At 46.8% G+C, this 26,944-nt stretch overlaps 1 protein-coding gene across 1 annotated transcript; it reads right to left on the reverse strand.

Moving 5' to 3' along the window:
- Window positions 1-463: 463 nt before the first annotated feature.
- Window positions 464-25,790, reverse strand: LOC121134472 (actin-85C-like). Its single transcript, XM_040732866.1, has 10 exons — window positions 25,726-25,790; window positions 25,411-25,558; window positions 23,855-23,995; window positions 21,072-21,200; window positions 14,966-15,076; window positions 13,014-13,098; window positions 6,564-6,725; window positions 4,035-4,223; window positions 1,575-1,756; window positions 464-753 (listed from the first exon to the last, which is right to left on the reverse strand). The coding sequence occupies exons 3-10, from the start codon at window positions 23,969-23,971 to the stop codon at window positions 610-612; spliced, it is 1,119 nt and encodes a 372-aa protein (XP_040588800.1). The 5' UTR covers window positions 23,972-23,995; window positions 25,411-25,558; window positions 25,726-25,790; the 3' UTR covers window positions 464-609.
- Window positions 25,791-26,944: the final 1,154 nt, after the last annotated feature.

Below are 26,944 nucleotides of genomic sequence, written 5' to 3' on the forward strand. Positions count from 1 at the left end.
CATGGGCCTCTTGATAACACTAATGACTTGATAAGAGGAGGAAGAGACTCAAACGTGCATGTTGCTGGCTCTGCCCACATTGTTCTGCACTGTTTTAATGAGGTCCAAGACCCTCACAGAGGCTGGTATCATATTCCTGAAACTGTGAGCTAAATAAACCCTTGTTATTTATAAATTACCAGGTATCAGGTATTTTGTTATAGCAACAGAAAATATAGTAAGAAACTCACAATGAGTGAAAATGCTAAAGATGGTATCTGCTTAACCAGAAGGTCCTAAGTGAGGGTGATGACCCCTACTCCAGGATATAGGCAGCAGGGAGGTAGGCAAACCCCACTTTGTGGCACTGGGAGCTGGGAATGCTTGTTATGCAGCATCACTGAGTTATCCTGATCAACACACAGGAAGAACCAGCATCTGCTGCACTGGGATGCTACAGGGGCCACCAAGACATCAGGCAGAGTTAGCCCTGTTGCACACTTTTACTGTCTTCCAGGAAAAAGGGGGCTTTGCTGTAATCTTGTTCTAACTGTGACCTACTGCATAAGGCTGAGGCTCAGTCTGGACATGGTAATGTTGGCCTAGGTGATGGAACCTGAAAGCCACCAGTCAGAGGTTTCTTCTACACATGACGGAAGGGCCAATTTCCCTATATTCATGACTTGTGACCCACATGTCCTTGAACATAGGGAGAGAGCACAAGATGGAGGCACCTACCCAGGCACCACACTTGGCATATGGAGAGGTGGCCACCTAGAGGGAAGAGAAGGAACCCCACATCAAACACCACTCTGGACAAATGAGAAGGCTATTCAGTAAACACACCTGCCCTAAGGCTGACAGTTTAGTTCAATCCCTAAGACCCACACAGTAGAAAGAGAAAACTGACGCTTTCAAGTGGTCCTCTGACCTCCACCAATGTGCTGTAGCATGTGTGCATATGCACACATGCACATACATACACATATGCACACACATGCACACACAATAAATAAGGATTAAAAAAAAACTTCTTGGGGCTGGTGAGATGGTTCAGTGGATAAAGACCTACCCCACCAAGCCTATGCCTTGGTTCAAACCCCAGGACCCATATACTAGAAGAAAAAGTGACTTCCACCAATTACCACCCTCTGACCGCAACACACACACTGTGATGCACACACATGTACAAACACAAAGAGACAAATAAGTGCAATTAAAATTTTTGTTTAGAAAGTATTCCAGGGACAGAAGGGCTGGAGGGGATGACTCAGTAGTTAAGAGTACTGGCTGCTCTTCCAAAGATCCTGAGTTCAATTCCCAGCACCTACATGGTGGCTCACAACCATCTATAACTGTAGTTCCATAGGATCTGATGCCTTCTTCTGATATGCAAGTGTACATTCAGACAAAATGCCTGTCTACATAAAGTACATAAGTAGAAAGTATTCCTTTGGAGGCTAGAAATGCCAAGCTAATGCCACTTTGGCTCTTGGTGCATCCTCAGATGGAAAGAACAATGCCTGGAGCCTTAAGCCACTCTAGAACTATGCAAGGGTCAGCCCTGAGGTCCCTGGTGAGGCTTGGGCCAATACCTTCACACAGAGGTCTGGAGAGACCAGTTTTGATATCTCTCTCTGCAGCCGGAATTGTAGACCTGAGCAGGCACCAGTGCCGCCAGACAGCATGATATGACCAAAAAGAGTCTTCCAGTGGGAGTGGTCACAGGATGTGATGCTCTGCTGGGCCTGCATGTGGATCCCAGGGTTGGTACTCCCTGGGGGACAATGCACAAAAGGGCTTTGGGATCAAAGTTTCCCCTTTTTAGTATTGTAGGGTGGGATACCCTCCCCGGTTCTGGATGGCCCCAAGTGCCACTAAGAACCTCAAGGCCTGTGACCTGCAAGCGGATAACAAGTCTGGCCTGCCAGCACCATTACTGGCAAGAGTTGACCTCCCATGTGTCAGATGAGGTTGGTATCAACTGTTTTGTGGGTGTCTATAGGGCAATATTCCAAGTCAGTCTTTGAAAGTACCACTAAGTAACTGCTTTCACTCACCATTTGTTGCATAAGCAAGCATCTGACATCAGCCTTGAACGATGGATGTAAAGAACTAACCCAATGGAGTGGTCTCAGGTTGTGCCTAGAATAGGGCTTTACTGACGTAAGGGGCCTGAGGCTGCATTCCTCCCTGGGATCCACCTGGCCTCCGAGGAGTACTTTAAAGACTTCCTCCACACTGGCATGCATTATCCCTTTCATACTGTGTGCTCTACCATGCCTACAAACCACCATCTTGAGAAACTGAGGCAGGAGGATCACCACAAGTTTAAGACAAGCCTAGGCTACATAATAAGTTCCAGACTAGCCTGGGCTACAGAGCAAAAACAGGTCTCAAAAATCAAAGGCAGAGAGACTGCATGCTTTCACTATATAGCAGGGAAGACAGAGCTAAGGCCTGCTGACCACAGTTATGTCCTCTGGAAAGGTGGGCAGACAACTTCAAGAGTTTTATCTTAGGAAATTCTGGCTTTCTATGCCTTCACTGAGCTCTCATTTTCCCTCTCCAGGGAGATTTCATAGTCTGTCATTCTCCTGATGTTGAAACAATGACTCACTGTGTAGCCCAGGCTAACTATGAACTCATGGCCATCCTCCTGCTTCTGCATTCCAGTGCTAGGTGACAGTTATGCACGACTAGAGAGAAAGTGATCCTGAGAGTTAATACTGACAGCCTAAAGAATCTAGCATCCACCCCCATGGAGTCAAGCATCTGGGCATGCCCGAGGGACTGTCTAGACTGGGTTAACTGAGGAGGGAAGACCCATCCTGATGTGGGTGACATCATCCCATAGGCTGGGTCCTGTGTAATATAAAGGAGAGAGCCAAGTTGAGTACCAGTGTTTCTCTTTCTACAGCCCGCCCATGGATGCAATGTGACCAGCTGCCTCCGGCTCCTGATAGACAGTAACCTTGAACTATGAGTCAAAATTCTTTTCTTTACGTCAATGTTTGAGTCAGTTTCTTTGAGAACTACGAGTCAAAATTCTTTTCTTAAGATGCTTTGCCAGTAGTCAACCCAGGACTCATTAAAAAGCCTCTGGATGTGATAGCCTCTGCACTGTGGAAACACATCTCTGTTGTGCTGGTACCTTGTCAATCTCTAATCCCTGATGAAGTACACTGGGCATCTGTTTTTATACTTGCCTTCTCCATATTTTGCTTGAAAACATTGAAATAGTTGAACTCATGACCTCTCTGCTCTACCACCATGCCCAGCTTGCCACCTGTATTTCTTCAGTGTTGGTGTTTGTTCATTTTATAAACCAGATTGTTTTCTGACCATTCAATTTTAAGGTCCTCTTACATATTTTGTACCAATTGTCTATCAGATTCTATCCTATTCTCTGGTCTGTGCTCTCATTGTTGACAGTTGCTCAAAGCTGAAGGTTATTTTTTTTACTTTTAATAAAACCCTGCTTCTCAATTATTTAAAAAAGAAACCCTCTGGGATCAAGCAGTGGTGGTGCATACCTTTAATCCCAGAACTCGGGAATCAGAGGTAGGAAGATCTCTGTGAGTTTGAGGCCAGCCTTGGTCTACAGAGTGAGATATAGGGCAGCCAAGACTACACAGTGAAGACCTTTCTTTAATAATGATAATAATAATAAATATAACAAAAACAAATATCCTCTGGCCATTTAGAGGCTTAAAGCACTCACAAACTTTGGTTGCCTATGCTTCTGCCTCCACCATCTTCCTTGTTCCATTTCAAAGTATCCTGTACAGGGACAGAGTTATAAATAGCACTCTCCTGAAGAGAATGGCGCTCTGTTGCTCTCCATCTCATTTGTGATTAGGTGGAGTCAAAGGGTCAGCCAAGTGACAGGAGTGTAGGAGGAAGCTGAGGGGCAGCCAGTACCAGGGACACTTTAGAGCAGGACGCATTGCTCCTGAAGCAGAACGCCCTGCCGGCACCCTTCCCACACCTCTCTTCCCATGGCATTCTATGTGAGTGTCCATTGACCTGCTGTCCCCTGATCCAGGGCTCACCTGTGAGGCTGGTGTTGAAGAGCGCCTCTGAGCACATGAAAGCCTCCTGCCCCAGATTGACCTCTTTGCCATCAGGCAACTGGAATTTTTTCTGGAAAGAGGGTGCTGCAGTTTTTGACATTTCCATATCATAGTCCAGTGCCACATAGCTGTGTTTCTCTTTCAGGTTCCGGATGTACTCACGGTCAGCTGCAGGATAAGGAAGATCAACAAGCAGGGGCATGTGGGGTGCAACTCATGAGAGTGGGCATAGGAAGGTGGCCCCACTCCTAGAGAGCCACTGTGTCCATGCAACCACTTTAGCATGGTCCTGGCCAGGCTATGGGCCAGGCTTTGTAAGGGTGGAGCACCAAGAAGTAAACCTCTCTTCATAGGGGGCACAGAGCTGGGTATCTTTAGCATTGCCTAAGATGCAACCCTGCTGTGTGTGATGTTTGTGGGGCCTGCAAAATCCAATTCACATTATCTGGGCATTCTGAACCACCCCCCACCCTCAACTGAGGAGCAATCTTTGTACACTGTAAATATGCATTATTCTCATTAGTTAATAAAAGAGCTGACTGGACAATGGGTAGAGGTTAAGCAGGACTCGCAGACAAAATAAAGAGCCCAAAGAGGAAGAAGCGGGGAGTCTCAGGAGTCATGAGGAGATGTGAAGAAAAGCAAGATGAACTTAATTTGCCATGTTACAAAAAGGTACCACCACATGGCAGAGAATGGATAAAAAATATGGGTTAATTTAAAGTGTAAGATCTAGTTAGTAACAAGCTATCAGCTGAGTATTTATAATTAATAGTAAGTCTTGTGTGGTTACTTGGGAACAGGCTGGCGGGATAGAAAAGTCTGCCTACACACACACACCCATGCCAGCTGGTCCTCTGGAGAACTGGCCACGACCTTTGAGGCCCCTTTCCTTCCTAGGTTTCTGACAACAGGTTTGAAGATTAGATATGCTTTTGATTAGGCTTATACGTTTTATCTGCTGTTGTCTTTGACCTTTGGAAAAGGACTTCCCTGCGCTGCTTACCTGGAGACCTCACCTGTTCTTCAGCCTGCAGACCGCCAGCTGCTGCTCACCTGAATCACCCTCCACCATCTCCTTTTCTTCCAGCTCCTCCTCCTCCACCATCTCCCCCTTCAACTCACCCATCTCCTTTAGCCCCTCCTCCAACTCTTCCTCTTTCAGCTCTCCTTCCTCTTCCAACCCCTCCTCCATCTTCTCCAACTCTTCCAACTCCTCCATTTCTCCCTCCAACTCCTCCTCTAACTCCTCCATTTCCTCCTCCTCTAAATCATCCTTCTCCAACTCTTCCAACTCCTCCATTTCTCCCTCCAACTCCTCCTCTAACTCCTCCATTTCCTCCTCCTCCTCCAACTCTTCCTCCCCTCCTGACTCCTTTCATCCCTTCTTCTCTTCCCTCCTCTTCTTGCTCTTCTTCCCCTCCCTCTTCCTCCCTCTTTTATTCCAATTGCCCATTCCTCCTTTCCATCTCTTCCTTCTTCCTCTTCTTCTTCTGAAACAGGGTCTCATGTAGCCCAGGCTGGCCTCCAATATACTTGTAGCCAAAGATGTCCTTGAGCTCCTAATCCTTCTGCCTCCACCTTCAAGTACGATGATTACACATGGGTGCTGCCACTCCTGGCCTACCCCAACCTCCTTGCCCCTATCTCCTCCACCCTGCTTCCAGAGCCTGGAGGCCCCTCTATTCCTTCCCTCCAGCAAATGGTGTTATCTGCTGCTCCCTTCTCTGTCCCTGGCTTCTGGGACTCTGCTGCATCCAGTGTTCCCCTCCTGGTTTGGGTTTGTGTGAGACAATTCTGGGTCACATCCCACCTCTGTCATTAACTTGGCTAGCTAAGTAATTATTACTTAGGCAAATTATTCTTTTTACTTTGTCTTTTTTGTGGTTTTTTCTTTGGCTGTTATCCTTTTTAAACTTCCACTTTCTTCATCTGCAAGGATGAGTATAATCAGTATGAGAGTGTGCTAGGAGGACAGACAGATGGTGCCCACATGGATCTTGCTAGGAGTGGGAAGTCAGGGACATGCAAAGGACCGGTTTCACTGTCCTTCTAATTGAGGCTATTCTTTAAGGCTCCAGGGCTCGGCCTTCCACTCCCTGTCTAAGACCAGAAAGGACAACGGCCTATTGGGAACAGGTGTCATACACACTGTGTAAACTAAAAATCTAGCCCAGGAAGAGGGCACAAAGGGGGTCAAGCATTATCCTGTCTAAGACATTAATCAAAGACCCAAGGCCCTTGATGCTTATAGGATACTAGTCAAGTCTCCTCTGCAATAGAATAATACACCTCATGGGAGAGCTCCAAACCAATAGCAAACCCTGTTTCAAAGAGGTGGATGGCATTCTTAAGGCTGAAACCTGAGGCTGTCCTTCAGCCTCTGAACACACACACACACACACACAAACACACACACACACAGGTACATCAATACACACATGCATTGAAAATGAAGGACCTTATCCACTACACTGGTTTATGTATCTGAGAATAGTTGCTTCCTACCTGTGCTCACTAACAAGTTCCCACTGTCTGACAGCAGTTTCAGGAGGTACACAGTCAGGTCTTGGCCAGCTACGTCCAGCTTGGCGGTCGACAGTTGCAGGGGATAGCCATTAATGATAGGCACGATGTATGTCATCCCTTCTCCAGATTCAATAGTCGTTCCTACATAAGAGAACATTCTGTCACCATGTGGGGTATGCAGCACCCCTTGGCAATTGTTAGTCCTGTAGGAATGGAGGAAGAAATAACATAAGGGAAGGGAAAGGGGCCAAGGAGCTGGCTTCTTCCTAAAGGACATGAACTAGAATGAAGACTGACCACCAGGTTTGGATATAAGCCTGTAGGTTTTCTTGCTAAACCAAACACACAATTTTATCAATAGCTGGCAAAGAGACAAGAGACAAATGTTGTCTGTGCCTGGGTGAACACTGGGACTCTCTGGGAAGTGCCATGTATTGGGAAAGCCTGAATACCATTCCAGAGGAGTGTGCTTTAGCTTGCAAGGACCCCAAGTGTGCTAGTTCAAAGGCGGTGTGACATGCTCAGGAGTATACGGTAAGGGCCTACTGCATGCGACACAGAGGCTTCTGGGGCAGACTGGGTCTGGGTGGTTCTCAGTTTTCTGTATTGAGTCTGGGGATCAAGAAATGCACATTTCAATTAAGCAAAGTTAATGGGACTTCCCTTCCAGCTATGACAGTGAACAGAGTTGGTCCTCTCATCCACAACAGCTGAGAATGGCAGAATCTATTCTCAAACATTGGCCATAATGCACCCATACACCATGGTCCCTGGGAGATGGGAGAAGAACATAACAGACCATTGTTACTCTTGACCACAAACACAGAACTCCAAAGTGAATTTTTTGCAAGTTGATTTCAACGTGCATCTTAAAAGAATTAAATGGGCTTTGTTCCACAGCTCAAAATCATTACTTTATATGATTACACCAATAGACACATGCTCTAGCTTCATTTCTGTTGCTGTGATAAAACACCCTGACAGAAGCAGCTTAAGAGAAAAAAAGGGGTTTTTTTTAGCTTACAAGTCCAGGCAATAGTCTGGCTTATGAGGAAGTTAGGGCAGGAGCTTCAAACAGCTAGTCAAATCAAATCCACAGTCAAAAACAGAGAAGCAAATATTTGCACGCTTGCTTCCTTGCTTGCCTGTGCCCAGTCCATTTCCCCATTCATGCAGTTCAGGACATCCTGCCTGGGCAATGATGCCACCTACAGCAGGCTGGGTCTTCCCACGTCAATTAATTTAGTTAAGCTAACCTTCACAGTCACGCCCCAACATAAGCGAATCCCTCACTGAGCCTCCCTTCCCAGAGGATTCTAGGTTGTAGCAAGTTGTCAAATCTAATATCACTATGCACAAATTGCACTTTGATAAAATCCCATCTCTAGTCCTGTTTAAAAGGCAAAATTCTCAGTAAATAAGAACACAAGAGAACTTACTTAAATTAGTGAAGAAAATATGAAACCCGTAGCTGATGAGTGTAAGGCTGAATGATCACCCTCTAAAACTGGGGGAAAGATGAGGATTTGTATCCTCAGAACAGTGAAATCTGGGCAGTCAGTAGAAAAGAATGAAACAATTTCTAAAAAAAACACCTGGCTTGGAAATAATAAAGTAAATGTTATTTGTCAAAAATATATTTACCACAGGGCTGGTCAGATGGCTTGGGCAGGTTAAGGTACTTGCCACCAAGTCTAATGACCTGAGTTCAATTCCTGGGACCTACATTATATAAAGAGATAATCAAATCCCTGAAGTTGTCCTTCAACCTCCACACATACACCATGGCACACACAATAAATAATGTAATTAAAAATTTTAAGAATATATATCTTCCAGGTGGTGGTGGCACACACTTTTAATCCCAGCACTTGCGAGGCAGAGGCAAAGAGCCATATCCCCTCTGAATGAGAACTTCTAAGTTTGAAGACAGCCTGGTCTACAGAGTGAGTTCTAGGACAGTCAGTTCTATATACAAGATTCTGTCTAGAAAAAAAACCATATTTATATGCCAAATCCTACTCACACTCCAAACACAACTAATAAACCTACTTTCAATAGCGTCAGAAGCTGTGAGGTGAAAGACAGGCATGGATGGCCTGGAAACCGTGAGTCCTATCGCAGTGTCAAGAGGGACCTAGACTAGATGCCTTTAAGATTCCGGCTCTTTCCATTTCTACCACTGTAGAGAACGGTGGCTGTGATGTGGTAAAGACCTTATAGGTGTCTAGCTGTCAGGAAGGTTATGGAACTCCCTGCAGCATTGTATCTGCAAATCTCAGCAAAGTGTGCCCTACACCCCCAGACTGTGGAGTCCTGCTTCTCTCCTCTCTGAGAAATGGAGATGGCTCTCCTTAGGAAAGAAAGAAAAGATCTTCCAGAAACACTTGGTTCTTGTCAAATAAAGTGTTTAAAATATTTGTACTTTTTTTTCTGGTTTTTACGAGACAGGGTTTCTCTGTATTGTTTTGGAGGCTATCGGTCCAGCCCGGCCTCGAACTCACAGAGATCCGCCTGCCTCTGCCTCCCGAGTGCTGGGATTAAAGGCGTGTGCCACCACCACCCGGCAAAATGTTTAAAATAAAGAAGCAATTGTATATATGATTCTGGCTCTTTCAAAACTGTTCCATCCTTTCAACACAGCCCCAAACAAAATCCAAAGATGTGTGGTACTGGGGATTTTTGTTTGTTTAGTTTTTGTTTTAATTGTTTTCAGACTCTAAAACCCATGGAGGAATTCAAAAGACCTAGCAGAGCCCACATCTCAAACTCAAGAAATCCAGAGGATAGGACAAATGACCTAATTTCAAGACTCGGTATGAGCCATGGTCATCAAGGCCATGTGATGTTGACCTAGAATCAGAAAAAAAATGATGGAACAGGGCCATAAACTCAGAAGTCAGCTGAGGCATACATGGAAAAGTAATTTTCAAAAAGCACACAAAGGCATTTCAAGGAAAAAAAGGAATCTTGTCTCTTTTTTAGTTTACAAAATGTGATGATGATGATGATGATTATAGTGTTTAATAATGGCACAAAGTGCCAGGTTTTCCTGGGGCAGTTTTTACTTGCTAGTTTGGTCATGTCTATCCTCTGCTTCCTCTTGTCACCCTCCTGGTTCCACATAGACCCCTCTACTTTCTCTTTTTTTTTAATATATACTTTTATGTTATATGTATGAGTGTTTTTGCCTCTGTGTGTGTGTGTGTGTGTGTGTGTGTGTGTGTACACATGCCTACTTGGTGTCCTTGCTCAGAAGCCAGAAGAAAGTGTCAGGCCTTCTGGAAATGGTTATGAGTTCCCATGAGGGTGCTAGGAATTGAACCTAGGTCCTTTGAAAAAACAGCCAGTGCTCTTAACTATTGAGCCATCTCTCCAGTCCCTACTTTCTTTTTTAATATTTTTATTTATTCTTTGAAATGTTGTATATTTATACAATGTATTTTGATCATATCCCCGGTTACCTTCCTCCAACTCTCTTAGTGATTCACCTCCTCTTGCTCCCAACCTCACATCCTCTTTATTTTTATTGTTATTGATGACCCTCTGAGTCCATTTAATGCTGCTTATATGCACATGGATGTAGGCATGCACTGGGCAATCAGGGGCCTACTTGCAGCCGTATTCCCTAGGAATAAGAATCTGTGTCTGCAAAGGATGACTGACTAGCCAGAACTTCATTACTGAGGAGAGATTGGAATGGTGCAGGTCCAGAGACTAATTACCTCATCTCAGGCTAGCTTTAGCCCCCAGGACAGTCTTTCCTTGCCTACCACTGTGTTGGAACTAAAGTCCTGTGACTAACAGATAGAAAGTTTTAGAATCTATTGACTTAGCAGACCCACTCACTAGCTTCCACCAATCCAAAAGCTAAGATTGTCATCAGGTAGCATCTTGAGCCTATAGAAAAGCTTCAATCTTGCTGTAACTGCCTCTCTGATGGACCCACTAAAGTGCTTTAAACTTGCCTTGAGTTGACTTTCTTTGTTCTACAAAACTATAAAACATCATGAAACTGCTTCCACATTGGAAGATAGAATTTTGGGGTAACCTAAATCTATGTTTCTGGGTCACTGCCACTTAAAATGACTCCATAATAAACTACAGCTAAAAGAGGGGTCTTTTCAGTAAATACTACAGGAATACCAACACACGTGTTTCATTTGTATCTTACATGGTACATTAAAAATCCACTCAAAATGGACCATAGAACAGAACGTTAAAATCTATAAATGTCTAGAAGGAAGCAGAAAGCCTTTGGGTGCAGAAAATGAAGTTTGAATGTGGCACCAGATATGAAAACGTTGAGAAACGAGACTCTACTGAAAAGACTGTGGGCAGGGAAGTGGAACCTGGGTGGGCGTGCACCTCTGCACAACACATGCCTGATAAAAGACCTGCAAGCCAGACTGGAAAGAGAGTGCTTGCAATATACAGGAAAACTCATGAGAATCTGGTAAAACGCCTGAGAGTCACTCTGCCACTGAAGTAGACACAGATAGCCAACAAACACAAGAGGGCATGCTCAGAATCCTTGGCTCTGAGGGGAGTACATATTAAAAGCAGGAGGGGACACTGTGGCACTTCTACAAGAATGGCCACAATAAGAAGACTGGTTGGTCATTCCAAGAACTGGCAGGTGGGGTGGTTAGTATTGACAGGATCTAGATTCACCAAGAACAGAAGCCTCTGGGCATGTCTGTGGTGGAGATTCCAGGTTGTGTTAACTAAAGAGGGAAGACTCACCCTGAATGCTGGTGACACCATCCCATGGTGATGTGAGCCTTGACTGTGGCTGCAATGTGGCCAGCTGCCATTTGCTCCTTTGCTGCCATGATAGACTGTGCCCTCAAACTGTGAGCCAAACCTTCCCTAAGCTGCTCTGTCAGGTGTCTTGTCACAGCGGTAAGAAGAGTGATAGAGCAGAACTGTGGAAGAACCATGGAGAGCTGCCACTGTTCCGTATGCTACAGGAAGATCTATCCAGACATGCAAATGTCCACGGGGGCTTCATCATAACCCCCCAGAATGGAACACCCCAAACTTCCATCCGCAGATAAGTAGACAAAAGCTTGGCACATTGCTGACATGGAACCACGCTACCCTGGCTCAGCAAGAGGAAGTGAACTGTTGATGGCGGTGACGCAAGAAAGAACCTCCATATAGTGAACAAAGTGAAAAAGGGAACGATGGTCACATGCTGCCTGCACAGTTCCATTCACAAAGTCAAAAAATGTAGGAGCTATCTCAACAGTTGGGAGGGGCAGAACGGCACAGTGGGATCCTTGGGTATGAAGGTGGTGGTTTGTGAGCACACGCAAGGGCTGTTAATTTCACTCAGTAACACCTTAGCAAATCAGTTAAGAAAAAAATGAGTCTGCATTCTGGGAGCATTTCTGTGTCACCAAGAGAAAGAAGGGAAAGGAGTGAGAACAAGAGCCAGCTATGTGTAAGAAATAATTTATTACAGTCCATTTCTGGAATACGGTGTGTCCAGAGCTCACCAGAGGACCACAGGTAAGGACACATTAGACCCTTGCTGGCAACTGCTATTTTTTAGTTCCTCTTGGATTGAAAAGTTATAGTCTGCCAGGTGACTGAGCTGAGTATCTGGAAGGGGGAGGGGAATCTAGAGCCCCAGGAGGAGGTAGAGTTGGGAGAGGAAGATTTTAACTGTTTGGAGAACTAGTTTATGGGAAGCAGAAGGCAGGGGTGTTTTTGCAATCAGGGACCTTAAAAACCACTGTTTGCAGGCTAAAGCAGTTAAAAGTCTCTACTACTTTTGCAGATGATCCATCAGGTGATCCACCACTACCTGTAACTCCAATCGAGGGATAGTTCATGGTTCTGGTTTCTGAGAGCACTGTACACACACACACACACACACACACACACACACACACACACACACACACTTAAAAATAATTCTTAAAAAACAAAACAAAAACCAGTTTTGCACCAAATCATATAAGCCATTTTGCATTTTCTCCAGGCTGACACCCAACTATACAAGGTCAGAAAATAAACTGCCTTGCTGTTCACTACTCTGAGTCTCTAGTGCTCTTATTGTGAAGTGAGGATCATTGTAAGCCTTGAAGAATGTCCTTTGCTTTCTTTTAATGAACACTTGCATGTGGGCACATGCGCGCGTGCATGTGTGTGTGTGTAGTGTAGTGTTTTCTCACATGCCTGCACACATGTGGGGTCAGAGGACACTCCTCAGGAGTCAGTTCTCTCCTTTCACCATGTGGGTCCTGGAGATTGAACTTGGGTCACTAGGCTTGGTACCGTTACCTACTGACCCATCTTGCCAGCCCCTTCCTATGCTTTTATTTGTCAGGGAGAGGCTGCATGTTGTGGTGAGTATCCCCAGTCCCGAGAACTAGACAGTGTGTCTGGGAAGGATAGGGATCCCACAGGGTCACTCACCTGAGATTCTGCCAGCAGCGTACATGGAGAGGACCCCTTGATTAGCCATGTACATGGCAGGGACGTTGAAGGTTTCAAATAGGATCTGGGGAGGAAGATTGGCATGCTGGCTAGCCAGGTGGCACACACTGCCCGGGTGCTCATGAGTGCCTCTTGCAGCAGGCTGTGGATCCAGGGGGACTAAGCCTAGGGTGTCCAGCACCTGTCTCCAGCTGGCTCTGCTGTGAAGTGGTTGTTCTAGTTCATTCTGCATCTGTGATAAAACACTCGGACCTAAAGCAGCTTAGGGGAGGAAAGGGTTTATTTGGTGACTACTTGCTGATCATGGATCATCACTGAGGGAAGTCAGTGACTCATCAGGGCAGGAACCATGGAGGAACAATTCTTCCTGGTTCACTCAAAGGCTTGTGCTCAAGCTACCCAGGACCACCTGCAGGAATGACACTGCCTGTAGTGAGCTGGACATTCCTACACTAACAATCAAGACAATCTCCCACATATGTGTGCACAGACTAATCTGATAATGACTTTTTCAGGTGGCTCTAGGCTGTGTCAAGTTGACAGTTAAAGCTAATTAGGACACTGGCGTCCCAGCTCCTTCTAGTACTTCTATAATAGATGGTGAGAAGGTTGGTTGAATCAGGACATAATGGTGAGACCCACCAGGGGCCCTCTCTCTCCCTGACCACTGGACAGGTGTCAGCATTGTGAACGGGTTAGTATTAAGGTCTGTGAGTTCATATTGTCAGCATGCTTCGGGGTTTATCTTCCTGTCACTAGGCACTGCAGTCTAACTCCCTAATTAGCGGCTCTTGGATGTTCTGTTCCCGCTTGTGCTTGGCTGTCAGTCAAATGGCTGGTCTGACCAAGCCCTTGGCTTGTACCATTACCTTTACACTCCATTTGCAACAACTGGACAAACTATCATCGCTGATCACCTTCATGGAAGAAGGCACTGCCCCAGAAAGGGCTGCTTGAAATTGTTTATACGAATCACTTTGCTGTGAGAATACCTGCAAGTATCTATCTAGACAAGTGACATTGAGTCAGGGTCTGAGGAGGGCAGGTGGTTTGTCCAAGGAGGAGAAGACAGGATGGAACAGCAATGGGAGCTTTTCTGATCAGACTAGACTTGAACCTTCATCTCTATGTGTCTCCATCCTACTGGGCTCCACTGGAGCACACTCACAGCTCCAGCTGGTAGAGGTTGAGCTCAGCTACTCTGCCCCTGCCTTCACATCTCCTCACAGGTCTCTGTCTTGGCCCACACACACTCTTGTTCCTGTTCCATTGTCTGCTACAGTTGAGGAGTGGACAGGCAGTTGGGTTGGGGGCAGTCTCACCCTTCTCTTGTCTCACTCTAGTTTGCTGAAATCCTCATGGACATGGGATGCTTCTGGAGTGAAGTCAGTCATACCCAGTCTTTCAGGGGAGCCAGCTGTGGCTATTTCCATGGTCTGACTGTCCACACTGGGGTGGGGGTCAGTGGTCAATCAGTTTGGAGTTTGTATGATGTGAACTCACACCTTGTGCTGTGATTGGTAGAAATGCTGCTTCCAGGTCTAGGTAGCCTCTGAGATATGCAGATCATGCCTTGGCCACTGAGCTCCAGAGATGCCAGCCAGATGAGCCAGCTTGATGGCCTGCTTAATTAGCTTTCCTGTGTCCTCTATAGGAGAAGCTGAGTCTTAGGAGAAGATCTCTTACAGCTAGGGAGGGGGGCAGCTTCCTGAAGCCACTGCATTTAGTCCCACTGCAGCGTAAGGAGGATTCTGCCATCTGGGCTCTGGTTGGAGCACTTAAAGACAGGGATCCACCCTTAAACTCCATCAGTCCCCCACAAACTCCATCATGGCAGGAAGGACAAGCATGAGGCCAGAGGCAGGGAACTTTTAAGTCAGGACATAACAGCAGCCTACCCTCCTGCATCACCTGGCCCCAGGCCCCATTACCTGAGTAATTCTTGATTTAACGTCTGCTCTATTTAATGGTGGCTCTGTTATCATTACAGGGTGCTGCTCAGGGGCGATGTGGAGGACATGGTAGAAGGAGTGATGCCAAATCTGCAGAGAGAGGATAGTAGAGCAGATGTTTGCTGTCCAAAGACATGCTGACTGTTATCTATGACCCATCTACTGATCTATGTATCAAATACATCTATTATCTATCTAAATCACCTATGCCTTCTGTTTAACAACTAGTCTCTTTAGATATCATCTACTTCTACCCATATACACCTATCTGTTCATCTCAAAATCTGTTTATCGTCTATTATCTGTATGTCTGTTTTCTCTGTCTGTTCTGCATCTGCCTGTGTCTATGTCTATCATCAATCTGTCAATCTACCTTCTATCTGTCATCTATCTATCTATCTATCTATCTATCTATCTATCTATCAATCATCTACCCATCTAACACAGTGGTTCTCAACCTTTCTAATGCTTTGACCCTTTAATATAGCTCTTCATATTGTGGTGATCACCCAACCATAAAAGTACTTTGTTCATACATCATAACTGTAATTTTACCATTATTAAGAATCATAATGTAAATATCTGATATATGGGATATCTGAGAAGTGTGAGCCATGCGTTGAGAACCTCTGGTCTAATATCCCTCTATCTATGTCTATCATTTATTACCTAGCTATCACTGATCATCTCTATTACATAGTCCTCCATCCATCTGACAAATTGGTACAGTTGAGCTCCAGATCTGTAGATTTCAAATCTAAAGATTTAGCTAACAAAGAATCAAAAATGTTTGGGGAAAAACTGGAGGCATGGACTGTAACTCAGTTGGTAGAATGTTTCCCTAGCATTCACAAGGCCGTGAGCTCCATCCCCAGCAGTACATAAACCAGGCATGGCAGTGCACACCTGAAACCCCAGCACTCAAGAGGTATAGGCAAAAGACTCAAAAGTTCAAGGCCATCTTAAACTATGTAACAAGTTGGAGGCCAGCCTGGGCTACATGAGGCCCTATCACAAAAAAGCAAAGCTATAAACATATTCAGACTTAGTTGGCACTGTTTTTAAGCAATTCAGTCCCCAGTAATTTGTGTGGTAACAAAGAAGTTTTGTAGCCCATCTAGAGATTAAATGGGGCATATAAAAGGACTTGGTTGGCACCTTGCAAGTTCTGCCATTGTACACAGAAATGGCATGTGGGTGTCTAAAATGCCTGTGGACCAGACTCCATAATTCCAAAGATGGCTGAATTGTAGACAGCACCTCTGGCTCACCATCAAAGTAAGATGCAGCATGACCCAGCCTCTGATGATACACCATGCCTGAAGTTAGGGCATGGAGCTTGCAGGGGTTGGCAGGGGCTGGCAGGGGTTGGTAGGCCCATCACTGTCTAAGGGTCTCGCAGGTCTGATGGGTGACAGATACATGCACCAAAACTCAGGAATGAGGTGGAAACACAGGTGGTTTGGGTATCACAGAGAAAGCCCAGCAATAATGGAAGTTTGCCACATAACATATGCCTGCCCAGGACCATCAAGGTGACCTTAGTTAGCCTCCATCCTCATCTTTAAAATGGAAGAGACTGTCCTCCACTCCAGGAAGTGGGGGCCCCAGGTAACAATGTTGTCAGGCAGGCGTTCACTCCTGTTGTAAGGTTCTGTCCTCTGAACCAAACTGCTATCATCTTCACTAGATCAGCTGTGCATGCTTGTAAAAGTCCTTCAGGACCAGCCTGTGCACTGCTGACTTCCCTCCAGAGAGGATGGGCAAGGTCATTAAGTCACTCATCCCAGTGACTTAAATAACACTCTGCCCTAATTGCATGTGGTGTTTCTGGAGAAGCTAAAGTATATAGGCTAGGATGGATAGGGGACAGCTCCATCCACTCAGCCATGGGGGTAATGGTTATTCTTGGTTGTCAATCTTACTATATCTGGAATTAACTAAAACCCATAAAAATGGCTGGCACTACTGTGAGGGATTTTAGATTGTTTGAAGTGGGAAGATCCACTTCTGTTCCGTATCTTTAGAGGTGGGAAGACCCAGTGCTAATCTGGGCCATACCTTCTGCTGGCAGCCTATATAAAGGACATGGAAGAAGGAAGCTTATAGTCAGATTTTTCGGTGGACTTCCAGCTCCCAAATAATGACACATAGACTTTTTATTAATTGTGAAAACTTATACTTAGCTTAGGCTTGTTCCCAATTAGCTTTTATAACTTAAATTAACCCATTTATATTAATCTACATACGGCCATGTATCTTATTACCTCTCCTTAGTATTGTACTATCCACTTCCTCTGTGTCTTGCTGGAGAATTTCCCATGCCAGATCCTAGCCCAGAGTTCCTATCTCTATTCAGAAAACTGGCCTGTCTTCTTCCTGTCTAGCTATTGGCCATTAAGCTCTTTATTAAACCAATCAGAAGGTGCATAGGCAGGTGAGGTAAAACAGACTCCCAGTGTGATCAAAATATCCTGCAACAGAAGCTTTTGCTCTTGCTTGCTTACTCTTACTCTTGTTCTCACTGGCAGTCCATTCCTTCACTGGCATTAGAGCCTACTTGAGGATTCCAGCATATACTGAAGACAAGCTGAGACATCCAGTCTCAGAAACTGAACAACTACTGGATTCTTGGACCTTCTGTTCATAAGCAGCCATGTTGGATTAGCTGGACATAAGTCATTCTACTAAATCCCTTTCTATATATAGAGAGATTAATTCTATAATTTTTGTTACTGTAGAGAACCCTAACTAATATACTGGGGAAGCCATCACACATGCTGATTGAAGACATTCTGTGTGGCTGTTTTTTGGGTCCCCTATGCTCCTTTTAGTAATCCCTCCCCAATGTTTTATAAGTCAGGCCAGGGTGAACTTCTGTTTGTCCTTGAGAGGGGGGTCAGCATTCATGCCTAGACTGGAGATCTGACATGGTTGTATGACTGGCAGCTCTGGAGGCTTGTCTCTTTGGCTTGCTGATATTGTCTTCTCCATCTTATCATCTGGTCATGCCTTGAACTCTTGACTCTCCTGTTTCTCTCACCATGGAGCTGAGATAGAAGAAAAGTACCTTCACACAGCCTAGCTGTAATGGTCTCTGTAAGGGCCCTGTCTTGGACTGGCTAGTTCAGTGGTTAAGAGCACTGTTTGCTCTTGCAGAGGACCTGAATTTGATTCCCAGTAGCCACTTGATGGCTCACAATATGTAACTCCATTTTCAGAGGATTTGATAACCTCTTCTGGCCTCCATAGCCACCAGCCATGCATGTGATGCATATACAGACATGCAGACAACACAATCATAAGCATAAAACATAAATGTCGAAAAAAATTTTTTTGGTTTTTTCGAGACAGGGTTTCTCTGTAGCTTTGGAGGCTGTCCTGGAACTCACTTTGTAGACCAGGCTGGCCTCGAACTCACAGAGATCTGCCTGCCTCTGCCTCCCGAGTGCTGGGATTAAAGGCGTGCGCCACCACCGCCCGGCAAATGTCGACAATTTTAATCCCAATGCTAGCTAGTTTTTTGTCAACACAAAGCTAGAGTTGTTAGAGGAGAAAAACTCAACTGATAATCAATTGAGAAGATATCTATGTAAAATCCAACTATAGCTGGGTGTCGGTGGTGCACGCCTTTAATCCCAGTATTTAGGAGACAGAGGCAGGAGGGTTTCTATAAATTCAAGGCTAGCCTGGTCTACAGAACAGTTTCCAGGACAACCAGGACTGTTACACAGAGAAACCCTATCTCAAAAAAACAAAAACAAAAAACAAAAAAGGTCCTGCTGTAGGGCATTTTCTTAATTAGTGATTGATGTGGGAGGGCCTGGTCCATTGTGGGTGGAGCCACCCCTGGCTGGTGGTCCTGGGTTCTATAAGACTAAGCAGGCTAAGCAAGCCATGAGGAGCTAGTTAGAAAGCACCCTTCCATGGACTCTGCATCAGTTCCTGCATCCAGATCCCTGCCTTATATGAATTCCTGCCCTTACTCTTTTTGGTAATGAACTGTTATATGGAACTTTGAGCAAAACAAACTTTGCTTTTGGTCATGGTGCTTCATCATAGCAATGGTAACCCTAAGATAATCCCTGTCTCCAAAGCATTCTGAGAATAGGGTTTGCGACTCCAGTATAAAAACTTTGGGGGCAGCCGGGTGGTGGTCGCTTTAATTCTAGCACTCAGGATGCAGAGGCAGGTGGATGTCTGTGAGTTAGAGGCCAGTTTAGTCTACAGAGCCAGTTCTAGGACAGCCAGGGCTACACAGTAAAACTCTGTCTTGAAAAATAAAAAAAAATAATAAAGCAAACAAACAAAAAACCTTTGGGGACATATTGTGGCCAACTACTTCACACAGTAGTTATCCTGTGTGAAGCTCCTGCCTTCCCTGTCAAAGGGAAGCCACACAGCACTCTGGGAGAGCAACTAGGGACAGCTCCATGATCAAAGGAGAGTGGAGAACCCAGGAAGCAGATGGTGTCTGTGAAGCCACAGCAGACAGGCAGGCTTATTCTTTGATACCCAGCCACTAACAGCCTGGAACAGGAGAATGACATAAGGTGCTGAAGTGGGGAAAAGTGAGTTACAAGACGGTGGATAGAAGATGGACCCTGGGAGATGCTGGTACATGGGTGGATGTTTGAAACCAACATCTAGAGGCTTAGGAAGAGCCAGGAGCAGTGCCACAAAGGATTGGCAGGCAGCCTGAGCCATCCAAAAAACCACTGAGTGGGCTGGTGACAAAGGTCTGTATCAAGACCTGCCCACCATGCTGTGCGTGCCTCCTGCCCTGGTAGAGCCAGTCACCATGATATGGCTTCATGTTCCTTCAGGCAGCCCAGGAGATATTGTATGAGGGACATGAGACACATGTCCTGCTGCTGATGCCGTGGCCCTTTCTAGTGTTTCTTAGTTCATAGGCCCTTCATATGTCTATGGATGAGCTCAAGCTAGACTATAGAAGGATTTCTGGCAGTTAGATTAAAAACCCAGGAACTTTGTGGAACTGGTTCCCATCTGTCAAAAGGAATCATTTCCCTCGCCTCTGGTAAGAGACACACAGCTCTCCATTGACATCTACTTATGGTAGCATATCAAGGTCCCTGCTGGCCTCCAGGCTCCCTCAGCCCTAACTCACAAATGCTTGTTATGAATTTCAAAGCTTCCATGCCAATTTGGTGGTTTCTTTGCTGCACCCTCTCATGTAGAGCGCCACCTGCTCCTTCAGGACCCAAGCAGAAACTGTGAGGGTGGAAGGAGGCATCGTTGTTTCAAGTCTCTGGATTTGGAACTGATGGATTAATCTATGTTAGCGCATTGCTTTATCTGAGTTATGATCCCCACAACTTCTATGTGGAAGCCCCAAGACCTCAGAGTGCCACGCTCTCTGGAACACACTGCCGTGGGTGTCACTGGAGACACTGAGAGGAGCTGATACTGGAATGGGGTGTCCCTGGTTTAATTCAAGTACCACACTAATAAAATGGGGAATTCTGAACCAAACACATACAGGAGGATACCCTGTGGAGATGACAGGAGAGACTGAGGTAATGCTCCACAAGTGAAGGAGCCCCCAAACATTGTCAGCAAGCTCTCCAGAAACCAGGTAGAAGCCCGAGGCAGGCTCCTCTCCCTCACAGCCCTCAGTAGTGGTCCTGTACCAACACCTTGACCTTGAGAGTTGTGAGACAACATATATTTGAGACTTTTGCTGCCTTGCTGCAGGATTTCAATACAGCTGCCCAGATCATAAACAACACGCCCTCAAGTGCAGGTGTCACGGACAGCTGGTTAGAACATTAACTGTGTGTTAACTCCCTCTGAGGCTAAGTGCTTCTTATCCATCATTCCCTACCGACCACGACAGCATAGGAATGATCATATCATCTTATAGACAAGGAATCTGAGGACTGGAAGAAGTTTCCTGGCTAGGACCCCCAAGGCTGTGACTATGGAGAGCCTCAACAGAGCTAGGCCCTAACCGCAGATCCTTCCCTCAGTGCTAAGGCAGTCCACTCAGTCCACCTCAGCCTACCTCAGTCCACTAAGAAAGAGGCGTGATGGGGCCTCTCCCCCAGAGGCTGTAGCTCACCTTCTCCATATTGTCCCAGTTGGTGATGGTTCCCCGGGTGATAGGATAGTTTAGGTTCAGTTGTTTTAGATTATTCAGGGCCTCACTTCCAATGAAACAGTCTTCTTCCTCCACCCCTACCAGCAGGTTCTGGAAAACACAGGCAGGACAGGACAGTCCTTGAGAATGGCAGGCTGGGGCTCGGGCCCACTGTACATGGCTGTCATCTGTGAATATGAGCCAGTGTCATGAGGGTGCTGGAAGCTGTCACCAATCACTAGCACAGACATCGAGGAAGCTTTCCAAGCATGCACACTTTCAGCAGTGGTTACTAACAAAGGGGGCCATTGTCTGCAAGATCCGGGCCTGCTGAGGGTCACTGTGAGGACACTTGCACTGCAGGTGTGGAAACTGAGGCCAGCAGAGAAAACCAGTTGAAGGGAAGGCATGGGGGCATATCCTGCACACTTATTCTGGAAGGCTTGCTGGAAAAGGGCCTGTAGCATGAGCTGGCTCCTGAGTTTCAGGAAGATGGCCTACTCTCATGCTGTCAGAGGGGCCTGCCTCAGTCCACTAAGAAAGAGGCATTAGGATCAGAGCTGTGAAGACTTAGTAGGGAACTTGCCTGGTTGAATGAGAAGGGGCAGGAAGCCCAGCAAGGGCAAGGACTGAAGAGCCATCAGGCTATGCCCGTGTCTGAGTCTGAGCACAGCAAAGAAGGAAACAGGGAAGGGAAAGTGGGTGTTTCAGTGTACACAGAAGGCTGGCTTCGTGAGGTCACAGAGGAATCCCTGAACCCCACCCATTCAGAGGAGGTCAGGGTCTCCAGGATAAGCTCATGCTTAAGCTAGATGGGAACAATGTGCATGAGGCAGTAGTGCAACAGGGAAGAGGGACAAGGGGAGTTGGGGGACATGGTGCAAGTGTCAGAGAGTTAGGCAATGTTGCAGTGCAGAGATATCGCAATGCTGCATGGGTGCATGGTACTATCTGTTGTCATGTAGCTATGTGGTGGTACTATGCTGTGTACTACAGTGGTGCAAGGTACATAGTGCAATGCACCTTGCTGCAGTGGAGCAGCACAGTGATGCTATAGGGCTGCACGGGTGCATGGTGCCATAGTGCAGCCATGCAGCTGTGTGGCATGCCATGCTGCAGTGTTGCAGTGCTATGGTGGTGCATGGCACACAAATAATGACACAATGATGCCTTGCTGCAGTGGAGCAGCACAGTGATGCTGCAGGGCTACAGTAGCGCCATGCCGCAGTACAACAGTAGGTTTATTATTATTATTATTATTGAGCCAGGCCTGTGCACAAGGAAGCCACAGCCCAGCTGCACAGACCTTGGTGTCCTCAGCTATCTTGTCCTCTCCACAGCTTTGGCCTTGGTCTGAGCTAAGATCCCTCCTGAAGGCCTCACCCCCTTCTGTCAAGTGGAAGCAATTCCCTCTGTGCTCAGTGAACCCCATGCACTGCTGGAAGCATGTGGAGTGAGGCCCGCCCCCCAGACTGAAAGACCAGCGGGACATGGCATCGCCAATGCTGTGTCTCCTCTGATGCTTTTCAAAGTGTGTGATGAATGTGGGGACCAGGTCTGATTACCCAGCTTTGAAGTCACCATTTACTGCAACGAGGTGGACAGGGTTGTGCCTGGTTCCTGTCCCCGGGTGGCCTGTGGGCCAGAGCTGCAATGGAAAGAATAAGTTTGTCCTTGTCCAGCTTCTCTGTCCTCTCCAGGCCTCCCAGAGACTAACCCTACTGCCCTCACACTGCCAGTCACCAGGCCTGGGTAGAGATCAGGGTCACGGAGCCCAGAGGACAGCTGAGTCTCATGCCTAGGAAGGAAAAGGACTCTACTGAACATGGGAGCCACTCCCATTCCTCAGGGCTGGGGAATTTGGATGATGGAAGGCCAACAGGGAATATGGAAAATGGAAGGCAAAAAAGAGAAGAGACAGGCCCAGTAGAGCTGCTTATGGCCTCCATGGAGAGTTGAACTTTTCCCATGCTATGGCCCTCTGCTTCATCCCCATAACTGATCCATGAGCGCCGCTGGCCACATGCTCTTCACGCAGTGCACCCCTTGGCCATGGTTCTGCATTCAGGGGTTCTGTGAACCCATATTCTGCAAACATCATCTGCCATGACTATCTCTGCCACACTCACAGAACCAACACTGCAGCATCTCTCTCTTTCTTACTGGACATGGGTACTTGGTTTATGACTCACATGCTACACAGGTCTGAGTAAGAACGAGTATAAAGATGAAAATTCAAGACTCTGCAGAGACCCAGGCATCCACTGGGGTTCTCAGGACACACACTGCACAGTTAGTGAGCGTCCCGTCCCCCTCACCCCTCTCCATGGGATGACTTCAGGTACAGCCCACATTATGATCCTACACTATAGAGAAAGAGACACTGAACTTCAGAGGAAGCTGGTGTTTATCAGGATGACAGAGGAGGGAGCCACTACCTGTGGGGAGGGGTGCTGCCAACCAACTTCAGAGGAGGGTTCCTGAGGTGAGAGGAAAAGGCTGCCAGTAGCTCCAGTTGGGTCCAGAGGTACTGGATACAAAGAGAAGCTGTACCCAAAGGCACTGCTCATTATGAAGAGTATGAAAATGCATGCAACCAGAATGGGAGCTGCTTGCTTATGTCCTCTAGTTTGTCCCTAAGGCCACCTTCTTGAGACATCTAACAGAGGACTGTCAGTATGAAAGTCAGGGCATTGGGAGCTATGACTGTCACAGTTATCGGAGAAGCACAAGAGACTGGAGGATGAAGCCAAGGAGTCACTCACGTTATGTTTCAGTTTCCCAATGATGGTGGGGAAGACAGCCAGAGGGGCCTCGGTTCCTACAAAGCCCACCTTACTGAAGCCAGAACCATAGTCACAGATGAGGGGTGTGTGGTCCATCGTGTTGTAGTGATCTGAACACACCTGCAGGGAGAGAGCACATCATCCCTTGTCCCAGCTGGTACTGTGTCGGCAGCAAGATATGGGCTCCATGAAGCTAGAGCAAGGTCCGCCTGAGCAGGAGCCACTCTGCAGGTGCTGTGGCCATGGAGAGCTTTAAGCAGCTGTGTGCACACAGTCATCCACAGACCAGTAGCCCCGGGCCTGCTTCAGATGCTCCCTCCAAAACAAACAAAACTTTTACAGAAAGCTCCTGTCTGAGTGTGAATCTCTGGGTGGGTCTGCCTGCTTTGTCCTGGTTTCAACACTAAAGAAGCATTGTCTCTGAAACCTCTGCTCTGGACAAAGTGGAACAGACCCTGTGGCCTGGACAAGGCCAGGCCTGCCTAAGCAGAGCATCCTGCATGTGGGTGGGGATGGAGCAACTGGTTTCCTTCCAGCATGGGAAAACACCGCAGGAGTTGCTGCTGAGTCAGGCAGGCTCCGAACTCAGGGAGCACAGTGGATGTTAACAGAGTTGATAGCAAAAGCCTGGGCTCTGGCAGCCTCAATAAGCCAGGCTCAGCAACTTGTCTCCAGTACATCATTATGAAAAACAGAGAGAATTTTATTCAATGTGGCCATGTAGGGAGAAAAACAAAGTGGCCCAGTTGCCCCCAAGTCCCTCTTCTGAGGCCTAGATATGAGGTTCAGGCTTAAATAGAGGACAGGATGGGTGCATTCCTAAGCAAGCCCGTCACTGACCCATCACTGTCAGCTCCAGTCTCTCCTACAAGGTGGTCTGACGAGTTCTCAGAACTCTGTGAGACCTCCCTGGGAGGCAAGTTCCTTCTTTGACTGGCACCAGGCTTCAGCCTTGCCCTTCCCCAGCGTGAGACTCCTGGGAAAATTCCAGAGTCTTGGGGTGCATTATTTCTGTAGTTTCATGGTACAACTGATTCTAAAATATCCCCTCCTAGGGCTGAAGAGATTTCTCAGCAATTAAGAGGCCCCAAGCACCCACACTGACAGCTCACAACCACTCCTGGGGGTCTGGTGCCCTCTTCTGGCCTCCATGGTACCTCCATGGATACCTCCATGTGTGTGTTACACATAAATTCATACAGATGCACACACACATAGTGCGTTCCAGGTCATCCAGGCCTACAAAGAGAGACCCTATCTTAAAAACAAACAAAAACAAAACAAGCAAATAAATAAATAGATAAATAAAACCCAAAACAGGTAACTCCTATTTCTGGCCAGGAGGAGTTTTGTATATGTCACATCTGCTCAGGCCTCATAGGGCTTCCTGCTTTCCAAGAGCAAACAAAGTCGCAGAAATGATCTGGTTTCATTTCCACCTAGAAAGAAATCTTTCTCTCTCCAGAGCAGGGGAGTCAAGCAGACAGGAGAAAACCATTCATTTTTGCTTATAAGAAACCAGAAACTTGTCAGACCTGGCTCAGGGCTCTGGAAACAGCCGGGCAGGAGGCTAGGGTCTCCTCGAGGTCTGCGTGCTCCCTGGGGACAGCCTGGGCATCTGTGGCTGGTCCCAAGTGTGTTTATTCAGGATCAGCTGATCTTGCTTGGGAGCATGCCCCTTTCCTAATAAAAAGAAAGATCCCAAGGCACTTAAGCAGCAGAGACATCCAAGCCAAACCCGAGAGCTCGACACAGAGTGACAATCCATGAGGCACAACCTGCCCTCCATCAGGGAGAGCCTTCCCCACCCCTTGAACCAAATCATGAAGTTAGTGGAAAATGGAACTCACTGCTGTCTCTGAGGGAGACCACAGACCTTCCTCCCACCCCACCCTACCCCCTGCAAGGACAGGGTCCCTGGGTGTTGAAGGCCTTTCCCTGTTTCTGGGACATTTGGACATTGTGACACAGCTGTGACCTCAGGGCATCACCCAGTCAGGGACATCAGTCCCTGCTTGAAATGACCTTGTGAGAGAAGCTTCTGGGTTTATACTTGTTCCTCGCTGTCCCTGAGTTCATTCTTATTTGGGGTTGTGTAACCTTCTAAATGTCTGTCCTGCTGTGAGACCTCAGGGTGAACAAACCAAGGTCTCCATCTGGGATGGTAAGGGATACAAAAGTCAGACACAGAGACCTCCTGTAGAGGCGCTGCCCTCAGCCCTGGGCCCTGGGTTGGTGACCCAGTGCATGATGGGAGATGAAAAGGGATGCTCCACTTAGAGGGGAAGGAGGAATCCAGGGCTTTGGGCAGGTTCAAGGCGATGTCAGAGAAAGAACCTGGTACATTTGTCATGTGGGAGTGCATCCCAGTACCTTGTCTGGAACCACAGTACCGCGTGATGGAGTTGATGCTCCACACACAGCATTCCAGAAGGGTGTGGCCAGCCAGTGTAACTTAGAGTGCTTGCTTAGCATGCTGAGGCCCTGGGTTCCAGCATGAGAACCACATAAACCAGCATGGTGCTGAGTACTTGTACCTTCATTCCAGCACTTGGATGGTAGAGGCAGGAGCTACATAGCAAGCCTGGGCTTTGTGATATCCTGTCTCACAAAATAACAAAACAAAACAAAAATGATGGGAACTGGGACTTGAAACTGAGCTTCCTCAGAGGCCCTTTGCCATTGCCTTGGTAAGTCAGGAAATGGACACAAGGGCCTACAATGGACTAGCTTTGGGGTCCAGAGATTTTATTCATTTTTTACTGGACCTGAGGTGGCTCAAGGCCCTTTGGAAAACACCATTATTTCTTACAGTCCCATGTGACAATGCCTGCAGTGGATCCTATCCAAGGTTCTAGTTGAGAGAGGCCACAGACACACAGCCAGAACCTGTTGGCTGGGTAGATACAGTTGCTAGATAACTAGAAGCCAAGGCAGGGAAACAGATGGGGACAAATGAAAGGCTTTTCAATGGAACTTTCCAGACTATGGTTCGTGAGTCACAAAGCCATTGCTAGGACAAGCTATCTCTTCCCTCTGCCTTTGAATCACATTCCAATGTAGCAGTCC

The sequence above is a fragment of the Mesocricetus auratus genome, unplaced genomic scaffold (genome assembly GCF_017639785.1).
Source record: "Mesocricetus auratus isolate SY011 unplaced genomic scaffold, BCM_Maur_2.0 Super-Scaffold_4256, whole genome shotgun sequence".
In the NCBI taxonomy this organism is placed as follows: Eukaryota; Metazoa; Chordata; class Mammalia; order Rodentia; family Cricetidae; genus Mesocricetus; species Mesocricetus auratus.